A 22,765-nucleotide genomic window follows, 5' to 3' on the forward strand; every position below is an offset into this window, starting at 1 on the left:
GGGGCGGTCCCCCCCTTTCATATTTTGTCCCGTTTCATATCTTCTTCTTCGAAATACGAGCGAGAGAAGGCGCATCAAAGTGGGGGAGGGGGAGGGGGTGGGGGCTCCCCCGCGGCTTCAGAGGGCAGCTGGGGTCGGCGGGGGGAGGGGTCGACGAGAGGAGGGGGGGTCAGCGGCGGGGGGGGGCTCTCTCACCGCCGTGTCGCGGCTGTCGGTCGCGCTGCCCGTGCACTGCGCCAGGACCTTGTCGATGCAGCGCTTGTGGATCACCGCGTTACACTCTGCGGACGTGCACGCACAAAGACAAAGATCCCTCACCACGGCGTAGCCTTCGCGGACTCTCGGGGCAAGTGCTGTTCGCGAGCGGCGCCGACGGAGGCCGGCGCCGCACAAAAAGGGGGTTGTGGTGGAGTGGCCGGCACCATGCCCGGCCGCCTTTGCCTCCCCAGTGACGGTGTTTACAACGCACCAGGTACACGTTGGAGGCCGAATCGACCTAGGGGAGACCCTGGACTGGTTCAATTGTTCCTCACTGGTGTTGACCACGAGTGGAAATCGAACTCGGGTCGCCGGGTTTGGAGTGCAGCTCGAACCATGTGGATTGTGGAAGGATCGTCCCTGGCAGGTCACGGGACAGACCCAGGTGCCATCGGTTGACTGACTGGAATGATTGGCAGATAAACCAGTTGTGCCCCCTACTGTGCCAACCTGCTGCGTTTAAGCTGCCCGGCGCTCCGCTCGTTGTTCTGAGCGTCGCCCCTCTGCCCTCCGTTGTTGTTGGAGGGCGACTGCCTCCAACTGCCCAATAGCGTCCTTCACGAGCCTCCTCCATAGAGGCCGATCTTGACACCGCTGGCACCAGTCATCGGCAAGTCCATTCAGCTCCACATCCTCCTGTACCACATCACTCCATCTCTACTCTAGCCCATAGCGCACCGGTTTAACCCCCCTCTATCTGGTCGAACAGAAGCTGCTTGGGCATGCGGAGGCTGGGCATGCGTCCTAAAATGCGACTGAAAATGTTCACCCAAAAATACTACGTGGGCATTTGTCGTTGTTTCACGCAGAGGCCCAGACACGGGGGAGGAGGCAGATTGTCTGCTTGGCTCATTTTGAGCAACACGCGAGAGCGTGGCACTGTCCTTTGGATGTGACCCTCCCTCCCTCCACGATGGCTAGGAGATATTAACTAACTCGCCTGATATGCAGAAGTGCGTGGGTTCAATTCCCATCCTGACGATACCTGCTGTATATTTGGAGTTTGCGTATCTCTCTCTCTCTCTCCCCGTAGCTGTGTGGATTTTTCTCCGGGTTCTCTGGTTTTTCCCTCCACATTTAGAAATACGCGTTTAGAGTATTTGGCTGCTACAAATTCCCATATGATGATCATAACCCTGGCCAGGTCGCTTCTAAAAAGAGCTCTATAGCTTCGTGAGCCTTATCTGGTAAAATAAAAATAAAATAGTTTGAATAGTTAGTTCCAGCCAGCCAGCCAAACTTTTCTCTCACACAGCACGTTTGGACCTCGCGCTGTATGGAGGAGTGTGCTGTTTGTGTGAGTGCAGTAGAGGTGGGTGGAGGGTGCCATCTTATTGTGCCGTGACGCCGGGATGTTCACTCTGACGAGAGACGAGAGAGTGAGAGACGAGAGAGTGAGAGACGAGAGAGTGAGAGAGTGAGAGATGAGAGACGAGAGAGTGAGAGACGAGAGAGTGAGAGATGAGAGAGTGAGAGAGTGAGAGACGAGAGAGTGAGAGACGAGAGAGTGAGAGACGAGAGAGTGAGAGATGAGAGAGTGAGAGAGTCGAGAGAGACGAGAGAGACGAGAGAGACGAGAGGGACTCACGGCGACACTGGTAGCCTTGCTTGTTGAGGCCCCTGCAGAGGAGGGTGGGCGAGAAGGGCGACAACAGAAAGCGTCAGCCGGCCGACCGCACGCGGTGGACAAAGTCGTCACTCTCAACATCGCAGCCACTGGGCAACGTGGGCGGGGGGTCAGTAGGCTTTCATCCAGCAGTGGACTAAAACAACAGAGTGTAACTGCTGCTCGAACGAGCATTGGAAGGCACTGACGGATCATCTCCCCGTTTTACGGCCCTGAGGCGCTGGTGGAAATTTCACATTCCCGTGGTGAGGACGAGTCCATCCCTAGCGCAACCACTGAGAGATAACGCAAAGGATGGGGGTGCTGGAAATGATTGTCGTTATCATGGTGTTATTAACATGTCCCGTACGGCTTTCACTGAAGGTCAGATTGATTATTCTCTTTGGCCACGGTGACCTGGGGTGAATTTAAAAGGCATCAAAGGAAACGCAGGCTTCACCAGAAATAACTCGGCAAAGTGTACACAGCCCCGTAGGGGTACGCGGCTCCGGTCGGGGTATGCAGCACGGCTCGAGAAGATGTGGTGCAGGAGGATGTGGAGCTGAGTGGACCTGCCGACGACCGATACCAACGGTGTCAAGATCGACCTCTGTGGAGGAGGCTCTTGAAGGATGCTACTGGGCAGTTGGAGGCAGTCGCCCTCCAACAACAACGGAGGGCGGAGGAACGACGCTCACAACAATGAGCGGAGTGCCGGGCGGATAAAACGTGGCAAGTTGGCACAGTGGGGGGCACAGGTGGTGCATCTGGCAGTCATCTCAGTCAACTAACGGCACCTGGGTAGCTGCCGTGACCTCCTATCAGCTAGCATTCAACACTTGACGTGGCCTCAAGGTGCACCTAGCCTAGCACAAGCCCTGTGGTGGCACTGAGTAGCGAGCGGCAGCTGTTGTGTCTGCCGCGAGTATGCGTGTGCACCTGTGTGAACGCCATGACCACAAAGTAAATATTACATGTGGAATGTGTTCTTGTTGCCACATGCTAATACATGCTAATACATGCTGATATATGCCAATGCGTGCTCATAAGGAGGGGGGGGGGGTAACATTTCATCTTCCTTCGCCTTGAGGCTGTGGGCTAAGCGGTGGAGTCGGCACGTATGTCCAGTTGCCTGTTCGGATAGAGAGTCGTAAGTTCAACCGCCGCTCGATAGATGGTGATGGTGGCATCTGCAGAACGTGAAGAACCAGTGGCATCTACAGAAGATGAAGAACCAGTGGCATCTACATCTGCAGAACATGAAGAACCAGTGGCATCTACAGAAGATGAAGAACCAGTGGCATCTACATCTGCAGAACATGAAGAACCAGTGGCATCTACATCTGTAGAACGTGAAGAACCACACTCGCTTTCCCGTGAAATCAAAAAATGTAAGAAGGCAGAGAATGTTTTGGTTTAACACGTAGGAGGAGGCTTTATCATAATGGAGGTTTTTGTTGAGGTTAGATAGCATAAATATAAATCTGGCTGTCCGCCTGATGATGCTAGGTGTCATTACTGTTGTAATGTCGTTATCAGATTGGAAATGTTGTGGGTTTGCTCTCCAACACACTAGTAACGAACTGGCATGTTCTGTTAACGTGGTGGCGGCTTTAACAACACATTTATATTTACGCTATTTAACCCAAAAAAAACGTTATTATAGAGATTTTTTTGGTTTGCTGTTTCTTTCCTTACTATTTCTTTAATTTACTACTAACTTCACTCACACTATTCGTTGCCGCACGGTTGCGCTGTATTTTACACGCGGTTGAAATCCCATAACGGGTCTCCGTTTTCACTGCTATTGCCCTGCGCTGCCGTCTGCCCCGTATCGTTCCCGTCCCACTGCACCACGCGCGCGTCATCGAGGGCGACATTGGCACCTCAAATAAAGGCTGGCGCATTGAACGATGGGGCTGCCGCCGCACGGTCTGCTGTCGACGACGCGCGTCCCGCTCCGGTGAACCCTGCTCGAGACTTTGGCCCCTTATTTACATTCAACTACGGATCTCATTCCGCGATGGGGGGGGGCACCTCGCCTGCGTAGAACAAAGGATGCCTCTGTGTACGTACGGTCATGGATGGAGTTGGGGGGGCGTGCGTGCGTCCACCGGCGCACCTGAGCACGCATTGAGTTGTCAGTTTGCGACTCTCTGTGCACATCCACACACTAACCCTGCCCCTACCACACACTCACCCAGCCCCTACCACACTCACCCTGCCCCTACCACACACTCACCCTGCCCCTACCACACACTCACCCTGCCCCTACCAGACACTCACCCTGCCCCTACCACACACTCACCCTGCCCCTACCACACACCCACCCTGCCCCTACCACACACTCACCCTGCCCCTACCACACACTCACCCTGCCCCTAGCCACAATAACCCAGCACCTACCACACACTCACCCTGCCCCTACCAGACACTCACCCTGCCCCTACCACACACTCACCCTGCCCCTACCACGCACTCACCCTGCCCCTACCACACACTCACCCTGCCGCTACCACACACTCACCCTGCCCCTACCACACACTCACCCTGCCCCTACCACACACTCACCCTGCCCCTACCACACTCTCACCCTGCCCCTACCACACACTCACCCTGCCCCTACCACACACTCACCCTGCCCCTACCACACACTCACCCTGCCCCTACCACACACCCACCCTGCCCCTACCACACACTCACCCTGCCCCTACCACACACTCATCCAGCCCCTAGCCACACTAACCCAGCCCCTACCACACACTCACCCTGCCCCTACCACACACTCACCCTGCCCCTACCACACACTCACCCTGCCCCTACCACACACTCACCCTGCCCCTACCACACACTCACCCTGCCCCTACCACACACTCACCCTGCCCCTACCACACACTCACCCTGCCCCTACCACACACTCACCCTGCCCCCACCACACACCCAGCCCCTAGCCACACTAACCCAGCCCCTACCACACACTCACCCTGCCCCTACCACACACCCACCCTGCCCCTACCACACACCCACCCTGCCCCTACCACACACTCACCCTGCCCCTACCACACACTCACCCAGCCCCTACCACACACTCACCCTGCCCCTACCACACTCACCCTGCCCCTACCACACACTCACCCTGCCCCTACCACACTCTCACCCTGCCCCTACCACACACTCACCCTGCCCCTACCACACACTCACCCTGCCCCTACCACACACTCACCCTGCCCCTACCACACACTCACCCTGCCCCTACCACACACTCACCCTGCCCCTAGTCACACTATCCATCCACACGCTAACGCTGCCCCCTCCCTATCTTCCCCCTCCTTCCCTTCCCCCCTCCCTCCTCCTCTCGATTGACGTCGCAGGATGACTAACGGCCGCTGTGAAGCAGACCACGGCGTCGGACCTCACGGTTAATACCGAGACAATAACCAGGGCGCGGCCTGTCGGATTCGAACTGAGATCAGCTCGGTCAACTACGTATGGCGCGCAAGGAGTTCGGCGTACGGACGAACGCGCCACCTGGGCCGTGTGTCCCGGGCTGTCCCCAACGCGAGCTGGAAGCTTCGCGAATAAGAAGACGCAGTAATAATAATAATCGTTTATCATCGATTACCCAGGCGGTCTCCGGACTACGACGATGGCGGCGGTCCGATCGGCGGACGATCCACATTCACGAGGTTTGTACGACGTTTATGCAACGCCCACCACGAATCGATTCATGACGACGCAGAAGCTCGATGCAGGACGGCATCTTCCGACGCGACCTGGCGCCCAACGTGGCCAATAAAAGTAAAAACAGCATCGGCTAGTGGTGTCTCTACTGTTCCTGATGTCTATGGGAAAATAGGGGTCTGGTTAACGACGAGGTTTCCAGGAACAGCGCATTGTGATGTCGCAGATGCACGGGGACCACCTGTGCAATGCAACATTAACCAGGGCGGCCTGCCGGAATCCAAGTGCAAACCTCTGCAACGAGGGGGGAATCCGCTACCCCTGGGCCCCCCTCCTCGCCCCCCCCCCTCCCACTCGCCCCCTCGCGGCCCCTCGCGCCCCCCCCCCCGTCCCCCACGCGCTACTGACCACACGAAGCTCTGGCACACGGAGCAGAACGTCGGCTGGCGGAAGAAGGTGGCGGTGTACTCGTGGCCCAGCACGATGTGCACCTTGGCCTGCTTGATGGCGCCTCGCCGACGGTTCAGCATGGACACGCCGCGCCACTCGGGGCCCTGCCAGTCCTTGGGGGCACCTGCACGATCGGGGGGGATGGGGCCAGAGGCCGCCGGGGTCACGGATGGCAGTGGGGAAAGGTTATCGATCGTCGTCATCGGCCATTGTCGATCTGCTGCCGCGTGAAGGCCTCCCCAAGGCGCCGCCGCCTCTCACGATCCTGCGATGCGACGATCCATCCGACGCCCACACCTCAAGTGGGTTTAATCGTTCCATTCCTGGGCTGTCGCTCCCAAACTATCGTCGCTTCGTGACGTGTCCTACCCTAACCCACTCCCACTTTTTCTCAAGTTTGGGCGATGTGTCCTTGTCCCCGTGTGTGTCCTCGAATCCGCTAGGTGCCCCTCCTGTCTCTCAAGGCAACTCCACGCCTGCGTCTCTCCGGGATTCGTTGCGCCCTCTCTAGTTTGCATTCCGCGTGCGCGCTTCCGTTAGCGACGACCGCGGCGAGCCCGAGCCGCGCGTCGCCGCAGGTTTTGCGCACCGATAGGTCACACGACTAATCGTATAGAGAAACAAATGAAATATCGGCGGTACACACCGGTGGTGCCATGGTAAACAAAGTAAAATGAAATGTTTTATTATTATTTATTTTCCTGCGATTCACTAACACATAGAATGGACTTTTTGTTTATTTTTTTCAAAAATGTCTAATAGTGTATTGTTTTACATTGATCTCTTTTTTATTTTTTTACCTTTTCTTGTTTAATTGTATGTAATGGAAGAGATTAGGTATTAATAAAGTACAACCATAACCGCAATCATATAAACAGAAATCTATTTTTCGCAATATATTGGGGGGGACATTTTTGAGCATATTGGGGGGGGTTGTGTGTCCCCCCCCCCAATATATATTATAATTATATTATAATTATGGCCTTGGCAGATTTACCGACACATTTATATTTACACGATCTAACCCAAGAGAAAAAAAACCCTCGATTGTGGTAATATTGGTCGCGAAAGTCTACTACGCATTAAACGAATGCCAACGCTGACATCTTTTCGTGGTGCGTGCGTGAGCGCGCGAGCGTGCGTTTACCCGTCTTCATCTCGTCGATGTACCGTAGAGACACCAGCAGCTTCCCTGCTGGCTTCAGGTCCAGCTGTTGACAAAGAGAGGAGAGGGAACGCACTGCACTTCAACTCTGGAGAAGCATTTTTTTCAAAATCCGGCCGGATTACGACTCAACTATTTTAGATTTTTATTCTACCAGGCAAGGCCCAACTGAGCTGCTGTATAATTATTTTTCAGAAGTGACCCTTGGCCATCACAAATGATAGCTCGACGAGGTGGCTTATCATGATTGCGTGGAAATTTATAGCAGGTAAATACTCTGAACACGTGGTCATGTTGATTCTAAATGTGGAGGGCAAAACTTGAGGACCCAGAGAAAAATCAACGTGAATAAGGGAAGAGAGAGAGACACGCAAACTCCAAATATACAGCAGGCGTCAAAGTCGGGATCGAACCCACGACCTACTGCATAGCAGGCGAGGTAGTTAACATCTCGCCACCGCGGCGTCTATGCATACACGCATACATAGGATTGCGAACGAGTTTATTTGAAGTTTGCAGTGTCTCTCTCTCTCCCAATGGTCGTGTGGATTTTTTCTGGGTTCACCGCTCTTTCCCCTCCACATTTAGAAAGAACCTCACGCGTTTAGAGTATTTGGCCGCTATACATTTCCACGTGATGATGATGATGAGCTTCACTTGGTTGAGCTATCATTCGTGATGGCCGGGTCGCTTCTGAAAAAGAGCTATGTAGCAGCTCAGCAGGGCATTACCTGGTAGAATAAAAAATAGTTTTGAGTGTATGGCGAACGTCTTTCGCACCGTACGTAGCCAACCGCACTCTCGAAACCGTCCGTGGCTGGGGGCATCGTCGGCCACGCGAGCCCCCCCCCCCGACAGACTCCGAGCCCTCAAGCTGAGCCCTGCTCGCGCTTCCCCAGGGCTCTTGACGCGATGGCGGTGGCGGCCGTGGCGTGGACCGGCACCCGGCGAGACATCAAACCCCCGGTGGTGACGAAGCCGACGCCTCATTGCCGTTTCATTTATCGTCCCCGTCGTCATTTTCCGACGGATGTTTCAAATCGGCCGGGTCGCGCCTTTCAAGACAGCGGGCGGCCGGACGGTCAAACGGCCGCACAATGTGGCGCACAGTTTGGCAGGGTCACGGGTTTATGAGCCGTGCCACAGCTGATGGCAGCCCAAGCGTAGGTGGGTGCACGATGCGCAGCTGCTGTGTCTCACTGTCTCTCTGTCTCGCTGTCTCGCCGTGTCTCACTGTGTCTCACTGTGTCTCGCCATGTCTCGCCGTGTCTCACTGTGTCTCGCTGTCTCGCTGTCTCACTGTCTCGCCGTGTCTCACTGTGTCTCACTGTGTCTCACTGTGTCTCGCCATGTCTCGCTGTCTCGCTGTCTTGCTGTCTCTCTGTCTCACTGTGTCTCACTGTGTCTCACTGTGTCTCGCTGTCTCACACTGTGTCTCGCTGTCTCACTGTGTCTCACTGTGTCTCACCGTGTCTCGCCGTGTCTCACCGTGTCTCGCTGTCTTGCTGTCTCACCGTGTCTCACAGTCTCGCTGTCTTGTTATATTTAAAACAAATATAAAAGAATAATTTTATTGGTATGGCTTCTGACCTGAAGATTTACCGATGCGTGAGGGCGTCTGGCACAGTTTGGCACCAGCTATCATAGAGTGTGGTCGTATCTCTAGAGTTCTCTGCGGTGAGTACAACGTCTTTAAGAACAACGGCGCTACGCCTCTCTAAATAAGATTAACACCGAACCGCTTGCGCATTCCGAGATTCGGCGGAGAACGGGGACACCCACCCACGCACCCTGCAACTTGCGGACGTCATCGGAACGGCAAAGGGTTTAAGATCGCGTGAACGTGAGAGGAGATGGCAGGACAGACAACAGCGGAGACTTCTGGCCGGGCTCGGTCGGCAACCTTCTTGCTGTACTGCCGCCACGCTTTTGCGCGCCACTTACCCACACGTCGGTTTTGCCGCCGGACTTCTGGCAACGTTCGGCAATTCCGTCGACGGGCACCGTGGTCTCGGCCAGCACCTGCTCCGGCTTGCCGATGAGCAGCAAGTGCAGGACGTGCGAGTCGCCCACGGGAGTGTCGAAGTGGCCCTGCCATGGCGGGTACTGCGTCGACTGAACCTGGCGAAGCGTCTTCCGCTCTGCATAAGCGAGGGCAGGGGAAGGGAAGGGAGGAGGGAGGGAGCGAGGGAGGGAGGGGAGGAGGGGAGGGAGGGAGATGAGTACAGGTGTCTTTTCACGTTTTACGCGGAGCGACAGATCGATGTGGGACGAGCATCGTCGGGTTATTTATTTTGTTACATTCTCTGCCGCGTTGCTCGTCATTATTCTGTGTTGTAGATCACTGCACAGTCTCGCGTCGGACGAGGACCCTTAGTTAACAGAGAGGGTCCTGTCATCCAGCAGTTCTTTCTATGCGAGTCTCTGGGTCTCTCTCTCTTAAGAACGCGAATCTGTGTGTGAGTCTACGGATCTCTGTGTGAAACTATGATTATTTTCTCCTGTGTTATCGCATACTTTAAGTATCTATCTAGGACCCATATCTAATGGAGATGGTCTTAAACAACATCAGCATTGGTTCATGGCAAGCTGAGGAGACAGTGAATGTTGAAACCAGTCCAGAAGGTGCGTGTGTTGTGCCGATGCTGCTGAGAGAATGCATCCCCAGAAATTGAAAGGTTAATACTTTCAAAATCGACCACAGAATAGCAGTAATGAAATTGGAGGTTACATATTTATTCATTAATGGGTGCGAAATCGGGTGTCACAACTTGTTTGGTTTTAAACTAAACATTCAGAAGTGGGAGAAATGTCAACATTTGGGGAAATCTGGAGAAAACATCAGGAAGGGTCCAGGGTAAATTTGAAGAACACCGAGACTCAACAGACCCATTCTATACTCTTTGGTTCTTTCGGTAAAGTCACGTAGGTATAAAATAAAATAAATCACGACGTTTCGGGCGCAACACAACCGTCCATCATCAGGTGGGAAAACATGGTCTGCTGCTGAGGCAGACTGTTTTAAAAGGTTTGAAATGGGTGGAGCTCAAGGGTTATAAAGAAGTGGCCGGGACTAGTGATGTTAATGTGAGAAATTAGCATGTAACTGTAAGATAGGAGAGCGGCCTCCTCGACGAGGGCACGGAAGTGCTATTTTATTTTATACCTACGTGGCTTTACCGAAAGAACCAAAGAGTATGGATTCCTGCAGTCACGAAAGCTTCAAATCAAGACCTATTCTATTCTATTTGCTTTTATTTCACCAGGTAAGACCCACCGAGCTATGTAACTATTGTTCAGAAGCGACCTGGCCCATCACAAATGACAGCTCAACGAAGTGGCTTTTCATAACGTGGAAATGCATAGCGTAGCCAAGACCGGTTCAGCCTAGGGGAGGCCCAAGACCGGTTCAGATAATTGTCACTGGTGTTGGCCATGAGCGGGAATCGAACTCGAGCCACCGTGTTCATTGCACAGCGCACTAACCACGAGGCTACCGCTCCCCATCACTATTTCTATGTTACCAGGTAAGGTCCCACTGAGCTACGTCGCCATTTTTTAGAAGCGACCAGTCCACAAATGATAGCCCAACAAAGTGGCTTATCGTGTAGAAGTTTATACTCTAAACGCCGTGATGTTAATTCTAAATGTGGAGGAAAACCGGGAGGACCCAGATAAAACGCGACCACGAGAAGAGAGAGAAAGACACGTAAACTACAAATATACAGCAGTCGACAGGGTCGGGATCAAACCTACGACCTCCTGCATACCAGGCGAGGTAGTTAACATCTCCTAGCTACCGTGGTGCCCAGCCCCCCCCCATCCCACACGTCCCCAGTGCATGGTGGGGATAGTCGGGCCCAATTGAGAGTTGGCGCGGCCATCACGAACCCCCTGAGCCGCCCTTCCCCACGTGGCGATGGTGCCCAGCGGGGGGGGGGGGGGGGGGGGAACCCCCTCCTCACCATCCCCACCCTCCGCCCCCCCCCCGCTCCCTCCCCACCTCCTCTCTCCCCACCTCCTCTCTCCCCACCTCCCCTCCCCACCCCCCCCCTCCCTCTCTCCCTACCTCCCCTTCCCACCCCCTCCCTCCCCACCCCCTCCGCACCCTCCCTACCCCTCCCTCCCTCCCTACCTCCCCTCCCTCCCCACCCTCTACCTCCCTCCCCATTCCCTACCTCCCTTCCCAACCCCCTACCTCCCAACCTACCCCCCTCCCTCCCTCGTGATCCGTCCTCCCTCCCCACCCCCTCTCTTCCCACCCCCTCCCTCCCTCCCTCCCCAACCCCTCCCTCCCTCCACACCTTCCTCCCTACCTCCCCTCCCTCCTCACCCACCCCTCCCTCCCCACCCTCCCCACCCCCTCCCTCCCCACCCTCCCCACCCCCTCCCTCCCCACCCCCTCCCTCCCTCCCTCCACATCTCCCTCCCTACCACCCCTACCTCCCCACCCTAGCCACCCCCCTCCCTCCCCACCCCTACATCCCTCCCCACCCCCTCCCCACCTCCCCTACCTCCCTCCCCCACCCCCCTACCTACCCCCCTCCCTCCCTCACGACCCTCCCTCCCTCCCCACCCCCCTCTATCCCTCCCCACCCTCCTCCATCTCTCCCTACCCCCCCCTCCATCCCTCCCCACCTCCCCTACCTCCCTCCCCCCACCCCCTACCTCCCTCCCCATCTCCCCTTCCCACCCCCCTACATCCCTCCCCACCCCCCTCCATCCCTCCCCACCCCCCTCCATCCCTCCTCACCATCCTCCATCCCTCCCCACCCCCCTCTATCCCTCCCCACCCCCCTCTATCCCTCCCCACCCCCTCCATCTCTCCCCACCCCCCCTCCATCCCTCCCCACCTCCCCTACCTCCCTTACCCACCCCCTACCTCCCTCCCCCCACCCCCTACCTTCCTCCCTCCCCCCACCCCCTACCTCCCTCCTCATCTCCCCTTCCCACCCCCCTACATCCCTCCCCACCATCCTCCATCTCTCCCCACCCCCCCCCCCTACCTCCCTCCCCACCTCCCCTACCTCCCTACCTCCCTCCCCCCACCCCCTACCTCCCTCCCCATCTCCCCTCCCTCCCCACCCCCCTCCCCACCCCCTCCATCCCTCCCTACCCCCCTCCATTCCTCCCCACCCCCCTCCATCCCTCCCCACCCCCCTCCATCCCTCCCCACCCCCCTTTATCCCTCCCTACCCACCCCCCTCCCTCCCTAACCCCTCCCTCCAACCCTTCCCTCCCGCCCCAACCGCCCCTCGGGGTCTCTGACCTTTGTCCACGAGCTCCTTGACCTGCACGGCACAGCGTGGGTTCACGTCGGGCCCGGCGGCGTTCTGCAGGCTGCCCAGGTCGAAGTCGCACAGCGTGACCTGCAGGTAGGGCCGCATGCTGCTCCCACACAGGCAAAGACAAAGATCCCACACGTGAGGATTTAACAGACTGTTGGGGAAAGTGCCGTTAGCGAGCAGCACCTATGAAGACCGGCACGGCACACGAGGGGGTAGGTGGTCAGCACCACGCTCGGCCAGGCCGCATTTGGCTCCCTGGTGGCGATGGTTAAACATCGCAACAGGTACTCATTTGAGGCCGAGTCGACCTAGGGGAGCTCCAGGAACAGTTCAAATATTTTCCACCGTTATTGGACAAAATACACGCAAAGACACAAACAAGAAACACGTATAGAGATGAGACACATTTGCTCAGAATATGGTCGGATCGTGTACAATGTAAATGTGTCGTAAACCCGCCTCCACGCGACACAACCAATGTGAGTTTGACGCGTGGCGGTCGCCAGAATTTGAAATCGCCTGATGAGGCTGCTGGTCGTCATTGTTGTTGTAATCTCCAGCGCAACGTTGTGGCTTTATTGTCCACCACACAACCGGTTGGAGCTGAAGTCGTAACTCATCGGCATGTTTTGATTGAAACGTGACAAACCTCACGAATTGGCCGTATCAGGAGGAGGTGGCTTCACGTCACATTTACGTGATCCAACCCAACAAACAAAAACTAACTTTGTTTTGGATAATATTGGTCGCGAAAGCCCACGTGTGAAGTACACACATTTGCATTGAGCAGAAACGAACACAGACACGTGGGGATACATATCGGCATCGAGACGCCGCCCACCGCGTGAGTGGATAGGTGACAGATGGGCGAGCTGGGTGGGTGGAAGGGTGCGTGAGGCTGGTGGATAAATGAGTGGGTACACAGGTTGATGGATGAGAGGGTGCATGTGTAGTGGTGGTATTGACGTGCGCCGACTGTGACAGTGATGGATCACGGGGCGGCGCGGGGTGCGGGGTTGGGCACGCGTTGTGGGCGTGGTGTGGACGCGCGCGCCGGGAGTGACAGATGACGAGGCGGCGCGGAGTGAGTGGTGAGGCACGATGAGATGTGGGAAAAGAGGATCGTAGCCAGCGCCCGGCGATTGGTCGAATAAGTGGGTGCTCGCAGCGACGTCCGCAGGTGGGGTATAAAGGGGGACGCGCGAGAGCACTCGGGGAGAGTTACCCAGTTGAAGACCCGAAGACGGAGCTGAAGACCTAGTGAAGCCGAGTAGCTCAGTGGCGTTAGTCGCCGAGTAGCTAAGTGGATGTTGGTCATCCGAGTAGCTCAGTGGCGTTAGTCGCCGAGTAGCTAAGTGGATGTTGGTCATCCGAGTAGCTCAGTGGGCGTTAGTCGCCAAGTAGCTAAGTGGGTGTTTGTCACCCGAGTACTAAGTGGATGTTGGTCATCCGAGTAGCTCAGTGGCGTTAGTCGCCAAGTAGCTAAGAGGATGTTGGTCATCCGAGTAGCTCAGTGGGCGTTAGTCGCCAAGTAGCTAAGTGGGTGTTTGTCACCCGAGTACTAAGTGGATGTTGGTCATCCGAGTAACTCAGTGGGCGTTAGTCGCCAAGTAGCTAAGTGGGTGTTTGTCACCCGAGTACTAAGTGGATGTTGGTCATCCGAGTAGCTCAGTGGGCGTTAGTCGCCAAGTAGCTAAGTGGGTGTTTGTCACCCGAGATACAAAGTAGGTGTTAGTCACCTGTAACCAAGTTGGAGAAAATAAAGAGTGTGTTACCCGTGAAGTCGTCTCCCGTGGAGTTACTACATTACAACTGGCGTCAGAAGTAAACCTGTCTTCAAGAAGTATGGACACAAGGAAGACTCCCCGTACCCACGAGCGAGGTCGGGATGACGACGGCGTACCGGGGACACCGACCTCGGGAGTAGAGGACGAGGAGTTGCCGCCGATGCAGCACTTCGCGGTGATGGCCGACGCTCCGCTTGCCTCCGACACCGGCCTCCAGGACGCGCACGCCCGCTTGGCGGAGTTGCTACTCGCCGCCGCCGCTGTCTTGGCCGACATCTCCGTTCCGGCGAGCGGAAAAACGGCTGCGGGGGTCGTGGAGGAAGCGACGGTGGAGGATTCCCGCCAAAGGGCGCTTCGCGCCAAAAGCCTGGAAGTTGCCGCCGTTTTTGGGGGGCCGCCACCGATTGGCGGGAAAGACGGACGCCACGTGGCCGGACACCTCCGCGCAGCGCAGCCCACGTCATCGGCGCGCGCCGGAGCCCTCCATTTTGCGCCTGACAACCGAGCCGACATTTTACACAACTCCAGCGGAGCGCGGGAAAATCTCTCCGACGTCGACGACGATCGGGTCCTCCAGCAAAGATTGCCCGCGCTGTCGGCGTTCAAGGCGGATGGGGGCGACTGGGGAGCCTTCCAACGAAGGTTCCTCGCTCATCAGGAGATGTCGGGGTGGTCCGACACCACTGCCCTGCGTGCGTTGCCAGCGATGCTTGACGACGACGCGCTTGCAGCCTTCACATCTGCTGCAAGGTCGTCCCGCTCTACGCTCCAGGCCGCACTACACCTGATGGCGAAGGTGTTCGGGCCGCCCTCCACGTGCCGCCACCAGTTCTACGATCGGCGGAAGGTGGCTGGGGAAACGACGCTAGCCTACCGCACGGCACTGCTCGCCTTGGCGGACGCGGCTTTTCCCCGCATGGATAAGGAGGGGAAGGACGCCATGGTGACGGAGCAGCTGCTGGTGTTGGCCCACGAGTTGGGGGTCCCCATCAACGTGGCAGACGAGATGGAGATCTGCTCCCTGGCGATCGCCACGAGCATTCACGCGTACGAGGTCCTCAAACGCAAGCCGGGGGTCGTCTGCAAATGGCCGGGGAATGCGGCACTGGCCGCCACGATCGCCGAACCTCAGCCAGCTGCGGTGCAGGAGCGGGGCTTCGCTGCATCGTGTCCGGGGGAGTGGAGAACGGGAGGTCGTTCGCCCACACGTTCGCCCCGCAAGCTGGAGCAACCGAAACCTACGACGTCCGTCGTCTGCTACAACTGCGGCCTTCGGGGTCACGTCGCAGCCGGGTGCCGGGCCCCGCGTCCGCGCGCCGCAGGACCACGTCGGGACGACGACCAGGGCCACAAGTCATCCCAACAAAACCCGGTGCCTCGGGCTTGACGGCTGCTGACCGTCGAGAGCCTGAACCCCGGGGCACGCACGAGTCCTCGATGCCTGGCCGATGTCTTCCTGAACCGCCGGCACCACCGGACGTTCAACCGCGTCTGGTGCCGTACGACGGACCGGCAAGGCGGACTCGGGCTAGGTCTCTACAATTTTCATGAGGACGGTTTTTTTTTTGTGCTCTACACCGAGCTCGCCCGGTGTTCCCCTCTGCCGGGGTAATGTCCCGTTGTAGGGACGCTCGGAAGAAAAGGGGACACTGCACGAGTCGAAAGAAAAAAAAAAATTTTCCATTTATTTTTTTTTGTATACACATTGCTATTGTCACTCGCCGGTTTGTATATATTGTTCTATTGTCGCGGTGGCATTGGTTGAGGGTTGCGGATGGTGGTGTTCGCGTCGTGTTGTGTTGTTAGCTTAGTTGTTGTTCTTGTTGTTGTGTTGTGTTACGGGGCACACAGGGAGGGTTTGTATATTTTTGTAGCAGCCGGGGCGGCTGCGAGCTATGTGGTAGGGGGTGATGTAGTGGTGGTATTGACGTGCGCCGACTGTGACAGTGATGGATCACGGGGCGGCGCGGGGTGCGGGGTTGGGCACGCGTTGTGGGCGTGGTGTGGACGCGCGCGCCGGGAGTGACAGATGACGAGGCGGCGCGGAGTGAGTGGTGAGGCACGATGAGATGTGGGAAAAGAGGATCGTAGCCAGCGCCCGGCGATTGGTCGAATAAGTGGGTGCTCGCAGCGACGTCCGCAGGTGGGGTATAAAGGGGGACGCGCGAGAGCACTCGGGGAGAGTTACCCAGTTGAAGACCCGAAGACGGAGCTGAAGACCTAGTGAAGCCGAGTAGCTCAGTGGCGTTAGTCGCCGAGTAGCTAAGTGGATGTTGGTCATCCGAGTAGCTCAGTGGCGTTAGTCGCCGAGTAGCTAAGTGGATGTTGGTCATCCGAGTAGCTCAGTGGGCGTTAGTCGCCAAGTAGCTAAGTGGGTGTTTGTCACCCGAGTACTAAGTGGATGTTGGTCATCCGAGTAGCTCAGTGGCGTTAGTCGCCAAGTAGCTAAGAGGATGTTGGTCATCCGAGTAGCTCAGTGGGCGTTAGTCGCCAAGTAGCTAAGTGGGTGTTTGTCACCCGAGTACTAAGTGGATGTTGGTCATCCGAGTAACTCAGTGGGCGTTAGTCGCCAAGTAGCTAAGTGGGTGTTTGTCACCCGAGTACTAAGTGGATGTTGGTCATCCGAGTAGCTCAGTGGGCGTTAGTCGCCAAGTAGCTAAGTGGGTGTTTGTCACCCGAGATACAAAGTAGGTGTTAGTCACCTGTAACCAAGTTTGATAAAATAAAGAGTGTGTTACCCGTGAAGTCGTCTCCCGTGGAGTTACTACATTACACATGTATGAGTGGGTGGGTGAGTGGTGGGTGCGTGGGTGGATGCGTGAGTGGGTGGGTGCGTGAGTGGGTGGGTGGATGGGTGAGTGGGTGTGTGGGTGACGTCATAGACGCCTGTCCCCCCCGGGGCCTCCGACACAAGCTTATTTATTGGATATTTTCGACGTTGTTTAGTGGTAATTAATTGAAGGTGGAGGGGTTACCAGCCCCTAGCACCCGTCCAGAGCCATGTCATGCAGGGGTCATGTAGCCCGCATGCCCAGCCAACGCATGCCTAAACAGCTTTTGTTTGGCCGGATCGAGGGGTCTAAACGGGCACGGCACGGGTTAGAGAAGAGATGGAGTGATGTGGTACAGGAGGACGTGGAGCTGAGTGGACTTGCCGATGACTGGTACCAGCGGTGTCAAGATCGGCCTCTGTGGAGGAGGCTCGTGAAGGACGCTACTGGGCAGTTGGAGGCAGTCGCCCTCCAACAACAACGGAGGGCGGAGGAGCGACGCTCTCAACAACGAGCGGAGCGCCGGGTGGCTAAAGCACAGCAAGTTGGCACAGTAGGGGGCACAGGTGGCGCATCTGGCAGTCATCTCAGTCAGTCGACCTGTGGCATCTAGGTCTGCCCTGTGACCTCCTGCCACCGGGCATTCGACACTTCACGTGGCCTCAAGGTGCACCTAGCCTGGCACAAGCGTCGTGATGACGTCACCGCTACTTTGTGGCGAATGGCGGTTGTTGTTGTTGTGTGGGTGAGTGTGTGGATGAGTGTGTGGGTGCGTCCGTGGGTGCGTGGGTGGGTGGGTGCGTGCGTGAGTTGGTGGGTAGATGCGTGAGTGAGTGTGAGTGGGTGAGTGGGTGGGTGGGTGGGTGAGTGAGTGTGAGTGGGTGAGTGGGTGGGTGGGTGGGTGAGTGGGTGCGTGGGTGAGTGGGTGCGTGGGTGGGTGGGTGCGTGGGTGAGTGAGTGGGTAGGTGCGTGAGTGGGTAGGTGCGTGAGTGAGTGGGTAGGTGCGTGAGTGATTGGGTGCGTGAGTGGGTGGGTGCGAGAGTGGGTGGGTAGGTGCGTGAGTGGGTAGGTGCGTGAGTGGGTGGGTGGATGGATGCGTGAATTGGTGGGTGGATGCGTGAGTGGGTGGGTGGATGCGTGAGTGGGTGTGTAGATGCGTGAGTGGGTGGGTGAGTGAGTGAGTGGGTGGGTGAGTGAGTGGGTGGGTGGGTGGGTGAGTGAGTGAGTGGGTGAGTGAGTGGGTGGGTGGTTGGGTGAGTGAGTGGGTGGGTGGGTGGATGAGTGAGTGAGTGAGTGGGTGGGTGAGTGGGTGGATGAGTGAGTGAGTGGGTGGGTGAGTGGGTGGGTGGGTGAGTGAGTGAGTGGGTGGGTGAGTGGGTGGGTGGGTGAGTGAGTGAGTGAGTGGGTGAGTGGGTGGGTGAGTGAGTGGGTGGGTGAGTGAGTGAGTGGGTGAGTGAGTGAGTGGGTGGGTTTGGTGTGTTACCGGTTGGATGGGTTGTTAGCAGGTGAGTGGTCGGTGGTTTCGGAGTGCAGTGATTTGCTGGCTGTGTGGATTGATGAGCTGGTGGAGGAAGGGCGGTGAATGCCGGGGCTGGGTTACCGGCTGGGCGAGTACAGTGTCTGTGAGTGTTGGATTGCTCATTGTATTGTATGGCGAGCCGTGTGAGCGTGAGTATCATGGGTAGGTGAGTTATTAGTGAGTGTCTAGGGTTAGTGTCTGTTGAGTTGCTGGGTGGACGTGTTAGCGAGTCGGTATGTTTGTGGGTCCACGCCATGTGTCTGGCTGAACGTGTCGGTGATCTGATGGCGATGCGAGTCTGACAATTTTGAACTGGCCGGGCTGGCGAGTCGGTGGATGGCTCGGCATCGACGCGGCGGACGTTCGATTAAAGCTGCAAGCAACGACGCTCGTGAGCACAATAAGGAGGTGGTGGTGGATGTGGTGATGGGCGGAAGACGACAATGGACGGGCTACGGGACGTGCGAAACCCGAGCTGGCGGGGGGGGGGACTAGTCTGGGTTTGAGGTTCGCGTCGCCTTCGGCGCTCACGGTCCATTCGGGTTTAGCCGCTTCGCGCAAACGCCGCACTCTGCTCGCGACTGAAGCCGCCCACATTCTCGACCGGCCCAATCTGAATGACAGCAATGAGGCTCCCTCCTGTCAAGTGCTGCGACAGCTTCACTTCCGCTGCTGCGCAAGGCCACCGGCTCCAGAGCTGCACGCGGCGTGGGCTGCGAGCGATGCTGGACAGGAGTTTAGACTGGACGTCTGGGGGGGGGGGGCTTTATAGCTCATCGCATTCCTGCAGTATACACGCTCACGGCCGCCCTCGCCGCTCCACTCGCTCTCCACATTCGCCGTGGTGCCCCCGCGTGGCCGTGGGGGCCCCACGGGCCACCCGAGGCCCACCCGTGGCCCACCCGTGGCCCACCCGTGGCCCACCCGAAGGGTGGCGGAGTTCCGAGTAGAGCCGATCGCTATGGCCGAGCGAGGGCCGTCCGAGGGAGATCGCAACCGTTTGCATGACGGTCACTCGAGGCCGGATGAAGGCGTCTTGTGGGCCTCTGGCCACGTGTGTTTCTCGGGCGTTCAGTGATAAGTTTGACACATCGTAGGATTTCGCGACCAATATTGTTCGTAATAAAGGTGTATTTTATTGGGGTTAAATCGCGTAAGTATGAATGTATCGTAACTCGCCACCACCCGACACGGCCAACCAGTAAGGACGTAATCGGCGGGTTACGTAATTGTCACGTTTTGTTTACGTGACAAATCTTACCGGTTGGCTGTGTCAGGTGGCGGCGGTTAAACGACACATTCATGCTTCAGTGACAACTGTCGACAGTTGTGACTGCTGCCCCATGTGCCCACGACCGCCCGCCGTGGTCACCCCGCTTGTTGTCACGCGGCACTTCGTCCAGGCGTGTGGACTCGTCTCCATTGAGAATGAGATTGTGCGGCGAACACCATTTGAAGATGTTATTGCAAACAAAAAATTAGCAATAAAATAAAATATCTCTCCTCATGAAAATAAAACCGGTTAACAGCTGTTCAGCTGTACGCCTTTTGGCGTCTTCTGTTCTAACACCGTTTGAGACTCAGCTCGAAAGAAAGCTGTCTCTGGTGCGGACCAATCAGTTTCAAAGACAATGCATATGCTATGAGAGTGTTTTTTTTGTTTGCATTCTGACCACAAGTATTGTGGTTGTAAAAGGTTTCAGTTTGGTGTTTTAACATCTTAACACACCTGTTTTGTTGCCAGAAAAAAGGGGAAAGCCTCTTCTCATATCTTGGTTACATTTTTTTTTATCATACAAACAAACAAAAACGTGGTGAACTTTTGTTTTGCGTAGGCCCCTTTAGTTTCCGTCGGCCCGACGCAAGGTGCCTACTGTGGCCTGTTGGATACTGCGGCCCTGCGGTCACCGCATCGCGCGCGCTCAAGATGCGCTTCTGCGGCCGTCTGGAACGTTCTTCCTTCCGATACTAGGAAGCCACTGGGAGCTGTGCACTTTTAAATCATCATCTCGATTGACAAACTCATTTCTTTAGAACTCCTTCTTGTGTGCTAGTTCGTTCTCCTTCCCCCGCACCTCCAACTAACACGGTTGGCTACTTACGGTGCGAAAGAAGTTCAACATTTTCCGTACACACAGCACAGCAAGTTGCAATGCTGTTGCTGATGATGAGGAATTTAATGCTCCTACTGATAATAATGCTGCTTATGATCAATGTATACATTAAAGAGATAAATACAATACATCTATAGTTGGAAGATGAATGAGTCTTTACAGGTCGTGAGATGTCAAACACTTCTACATCAATTACGCACACGTCAATCACACACACATCAATTACAGACACGTCAATTATACACACTTACATATCAATTACGCACACATCAATTACAGACACGCACACACTTAACATCAAATACACAGACACATCAATAACACACACACTCATACATCAAACACACGCGTGGAAATGTGTTTTATTTTCTATATATTTTGCTGACACTAATTTTGATTGATGTGTATGCAGTCGTTTTGAATCCTTCCGTAACGCGGCTGGGTTATTTTCCTGCCATTTACATTTTCTTCATTGCTGTTACTTTGTGATCTTTGTAATTGTGGTGCACGAGGTCACCCTTGCCTAAAGGTGAGATAGACTACATCCATGACACACACACACACATCGCACGCACACACGATACAAGCATCCCCCAATATAGCCGAGCAGACTTATGGGGCAAGTGCTGTTAGCGAGGACCTATGAAGGCCGGCACTGTGGCATACGAGGGGACGGGTGACTGGCATCACGCCCGGCCGCCTTTGTCTCCCCCGGTTGCGATGTTTACACATTGCACCAGGTACTCATTTGATGCTAAGTCGACCTAGGGGAGGCCCAGGACCGGCTCAGATAGTCGTGACCGGTGTTGGCTGTGAGAGCGGGAATCGAACTCGGTCCGCCGGGTTCGTAGCGCAGCGTAGCGCTAACCGCTACATTACCACTCCCCATGAACTAAACAAATACACAATTTAAAATAACATGGAAATGTACAGCAGCCAATACTCTAAGCGCGTGATGGCTGATTCTAAATGTGGAGGAAAAAACCGGAAAACCCGGAGAAAAAAATCCACGCGACAACGGCGAGAAAGAGACACCGCAAACTCCAAATATACAGCAGCAGCAGGCGTCAGAGGCGGGATCGAACCCATGAACCCCCTGTGTATTTGGCGAAGTAGTTAACATCTCCTAGCAAATGGAACACATCAAAGGCACGCATGCACAAGTCCGCTTGGCACGCACACATACACACACACACACGCCACATACAAACACACACGCGCGCGCACACACAAACACGTACACACACGCGCACAAACAGTTATTCTTGGTTCTTTCGGTCACGTAGATAGAAAATAAAAATAAAATAAAAAGCGAAAAACCACGTCGTGGATCGATCGAAACGTCGTGATTTTTTTGCTTTTATTTTTAATTAAAAAAAATATATTATTCTTTTTTTCTACGTGACTTTACCAAAAGAACGAAGAATATGGTTTCCTGCAGTCACGAAAGTTTTAAGTCATAATTTAAGGAGTGGACTGTCTCTTGGTCACATTGCCATGCAAATATTTTAGTTTCGCTCAAATCCGAGCCGAACGAGACGTCAACTCGATTCAACCGCCTGTGGCCAAACCCGGCAGAGGAGGAGCTCCGGCAGGTGCCAGTCCGCGCGTTCAGTGCCCCGTGAACGTCAACAGCGGTGGCGCCACGCTCTATCCACTGCTCCAGCGTTCTCTCTGCGTGTGTCCCACCGACAGCCGACGTTCTCTTGGGAGTCAAGACGGCGAGAATCAGTGTGCCTGCCCGCTCGCGTCGGCCAATTGGCTTGCAGATCATCTCGATTGTGGATATTCCACGTTACTATGCCCGGAGCCCCGACGTGATGACGATGATGATGACGTTGACGGCCTTAGAGTCAACCGACAAGGAACTGCAATTGTGAATTTACAACGGCGGGTTTACTGCTCGGAACACAATTTTCACTGCCCGACCAACACTTCACCGAACTCAACAATAAGATTTGAACTGTGAACCTTTTGACACGAGACGCTCGCGCTCTACATTAGCCAACGATCACCCAACTACCCCGCCTGCAACCGCGTACAACTCATAAAACCACAACTTGTGCCCAGCCAACATCGCACACAAGGGGGAAAACTCCAAGCACAACCGCACACAGTAGCGACGG

At 55.7% G+C, this 22,765-nt stretch overlaps 1 protein-coding gene across 3 annotated transcripts in view; it reads right to left on the reverse strand.

Moving 5' to 3' along the window:
- The window catches only part of LOC144946236 (protein kinase C delta type-like), a 57,065-nt gene that overhangs the window by 33,746 nt on the left and 554 nt on the right, over positions 1-22,765 (reverse strand). For 2 of the 3 annotated variants that reach the window (XM_078875115.1, XM_078875117.1), the window contains exons 2-7: positions 12,430-12,548; positions 9,105-9,301; positions 7,143-7,206; positions 5,954-6,119; positions 1,847-1,878; positions 196-281 (exon numbers count right to left, since the gene is read on the reverse strand). In XM_078875115.1, coding sequence (XP_078731241.1) covers positions 196-281; positions 1,847-1,878; positions 5,954-6,119; positions 7,143-7,206; positions 9,105-9,301; positions 12,430-12,547 — 663 coding nt within the window. In that variant the 5' untranslated portion in view covers position 12,548. Of the gene's footprint in view, positions 1-195; positions 282-1,846; positions 1,879-5,953; positions 6,120-7,142; positions 7,207-9,104; positions 9,302-12,429; positions 12,549-22,210; positions 22,429-22,765 lie in introns of those variants that run through there. The other variant, XM_078875114.1, reaches the window with a different exon arrangement.

This window comes from Lampetra fluviatilis, chromosome 40 (assembly GCF_964198595.1).
Source record: "Lampetra fluviatilis chromosome 40, kcLamFluv1.1, whole genome shotgun sequence".
Classification (NCBI taxonomy): domain Eukaryota; kingdom Metazoa; phylum Chordata; class Hyperoartia; order Petromyzontiformes; family Petromyzontidae; genus Lampetra; species Lampetra fluviatilis.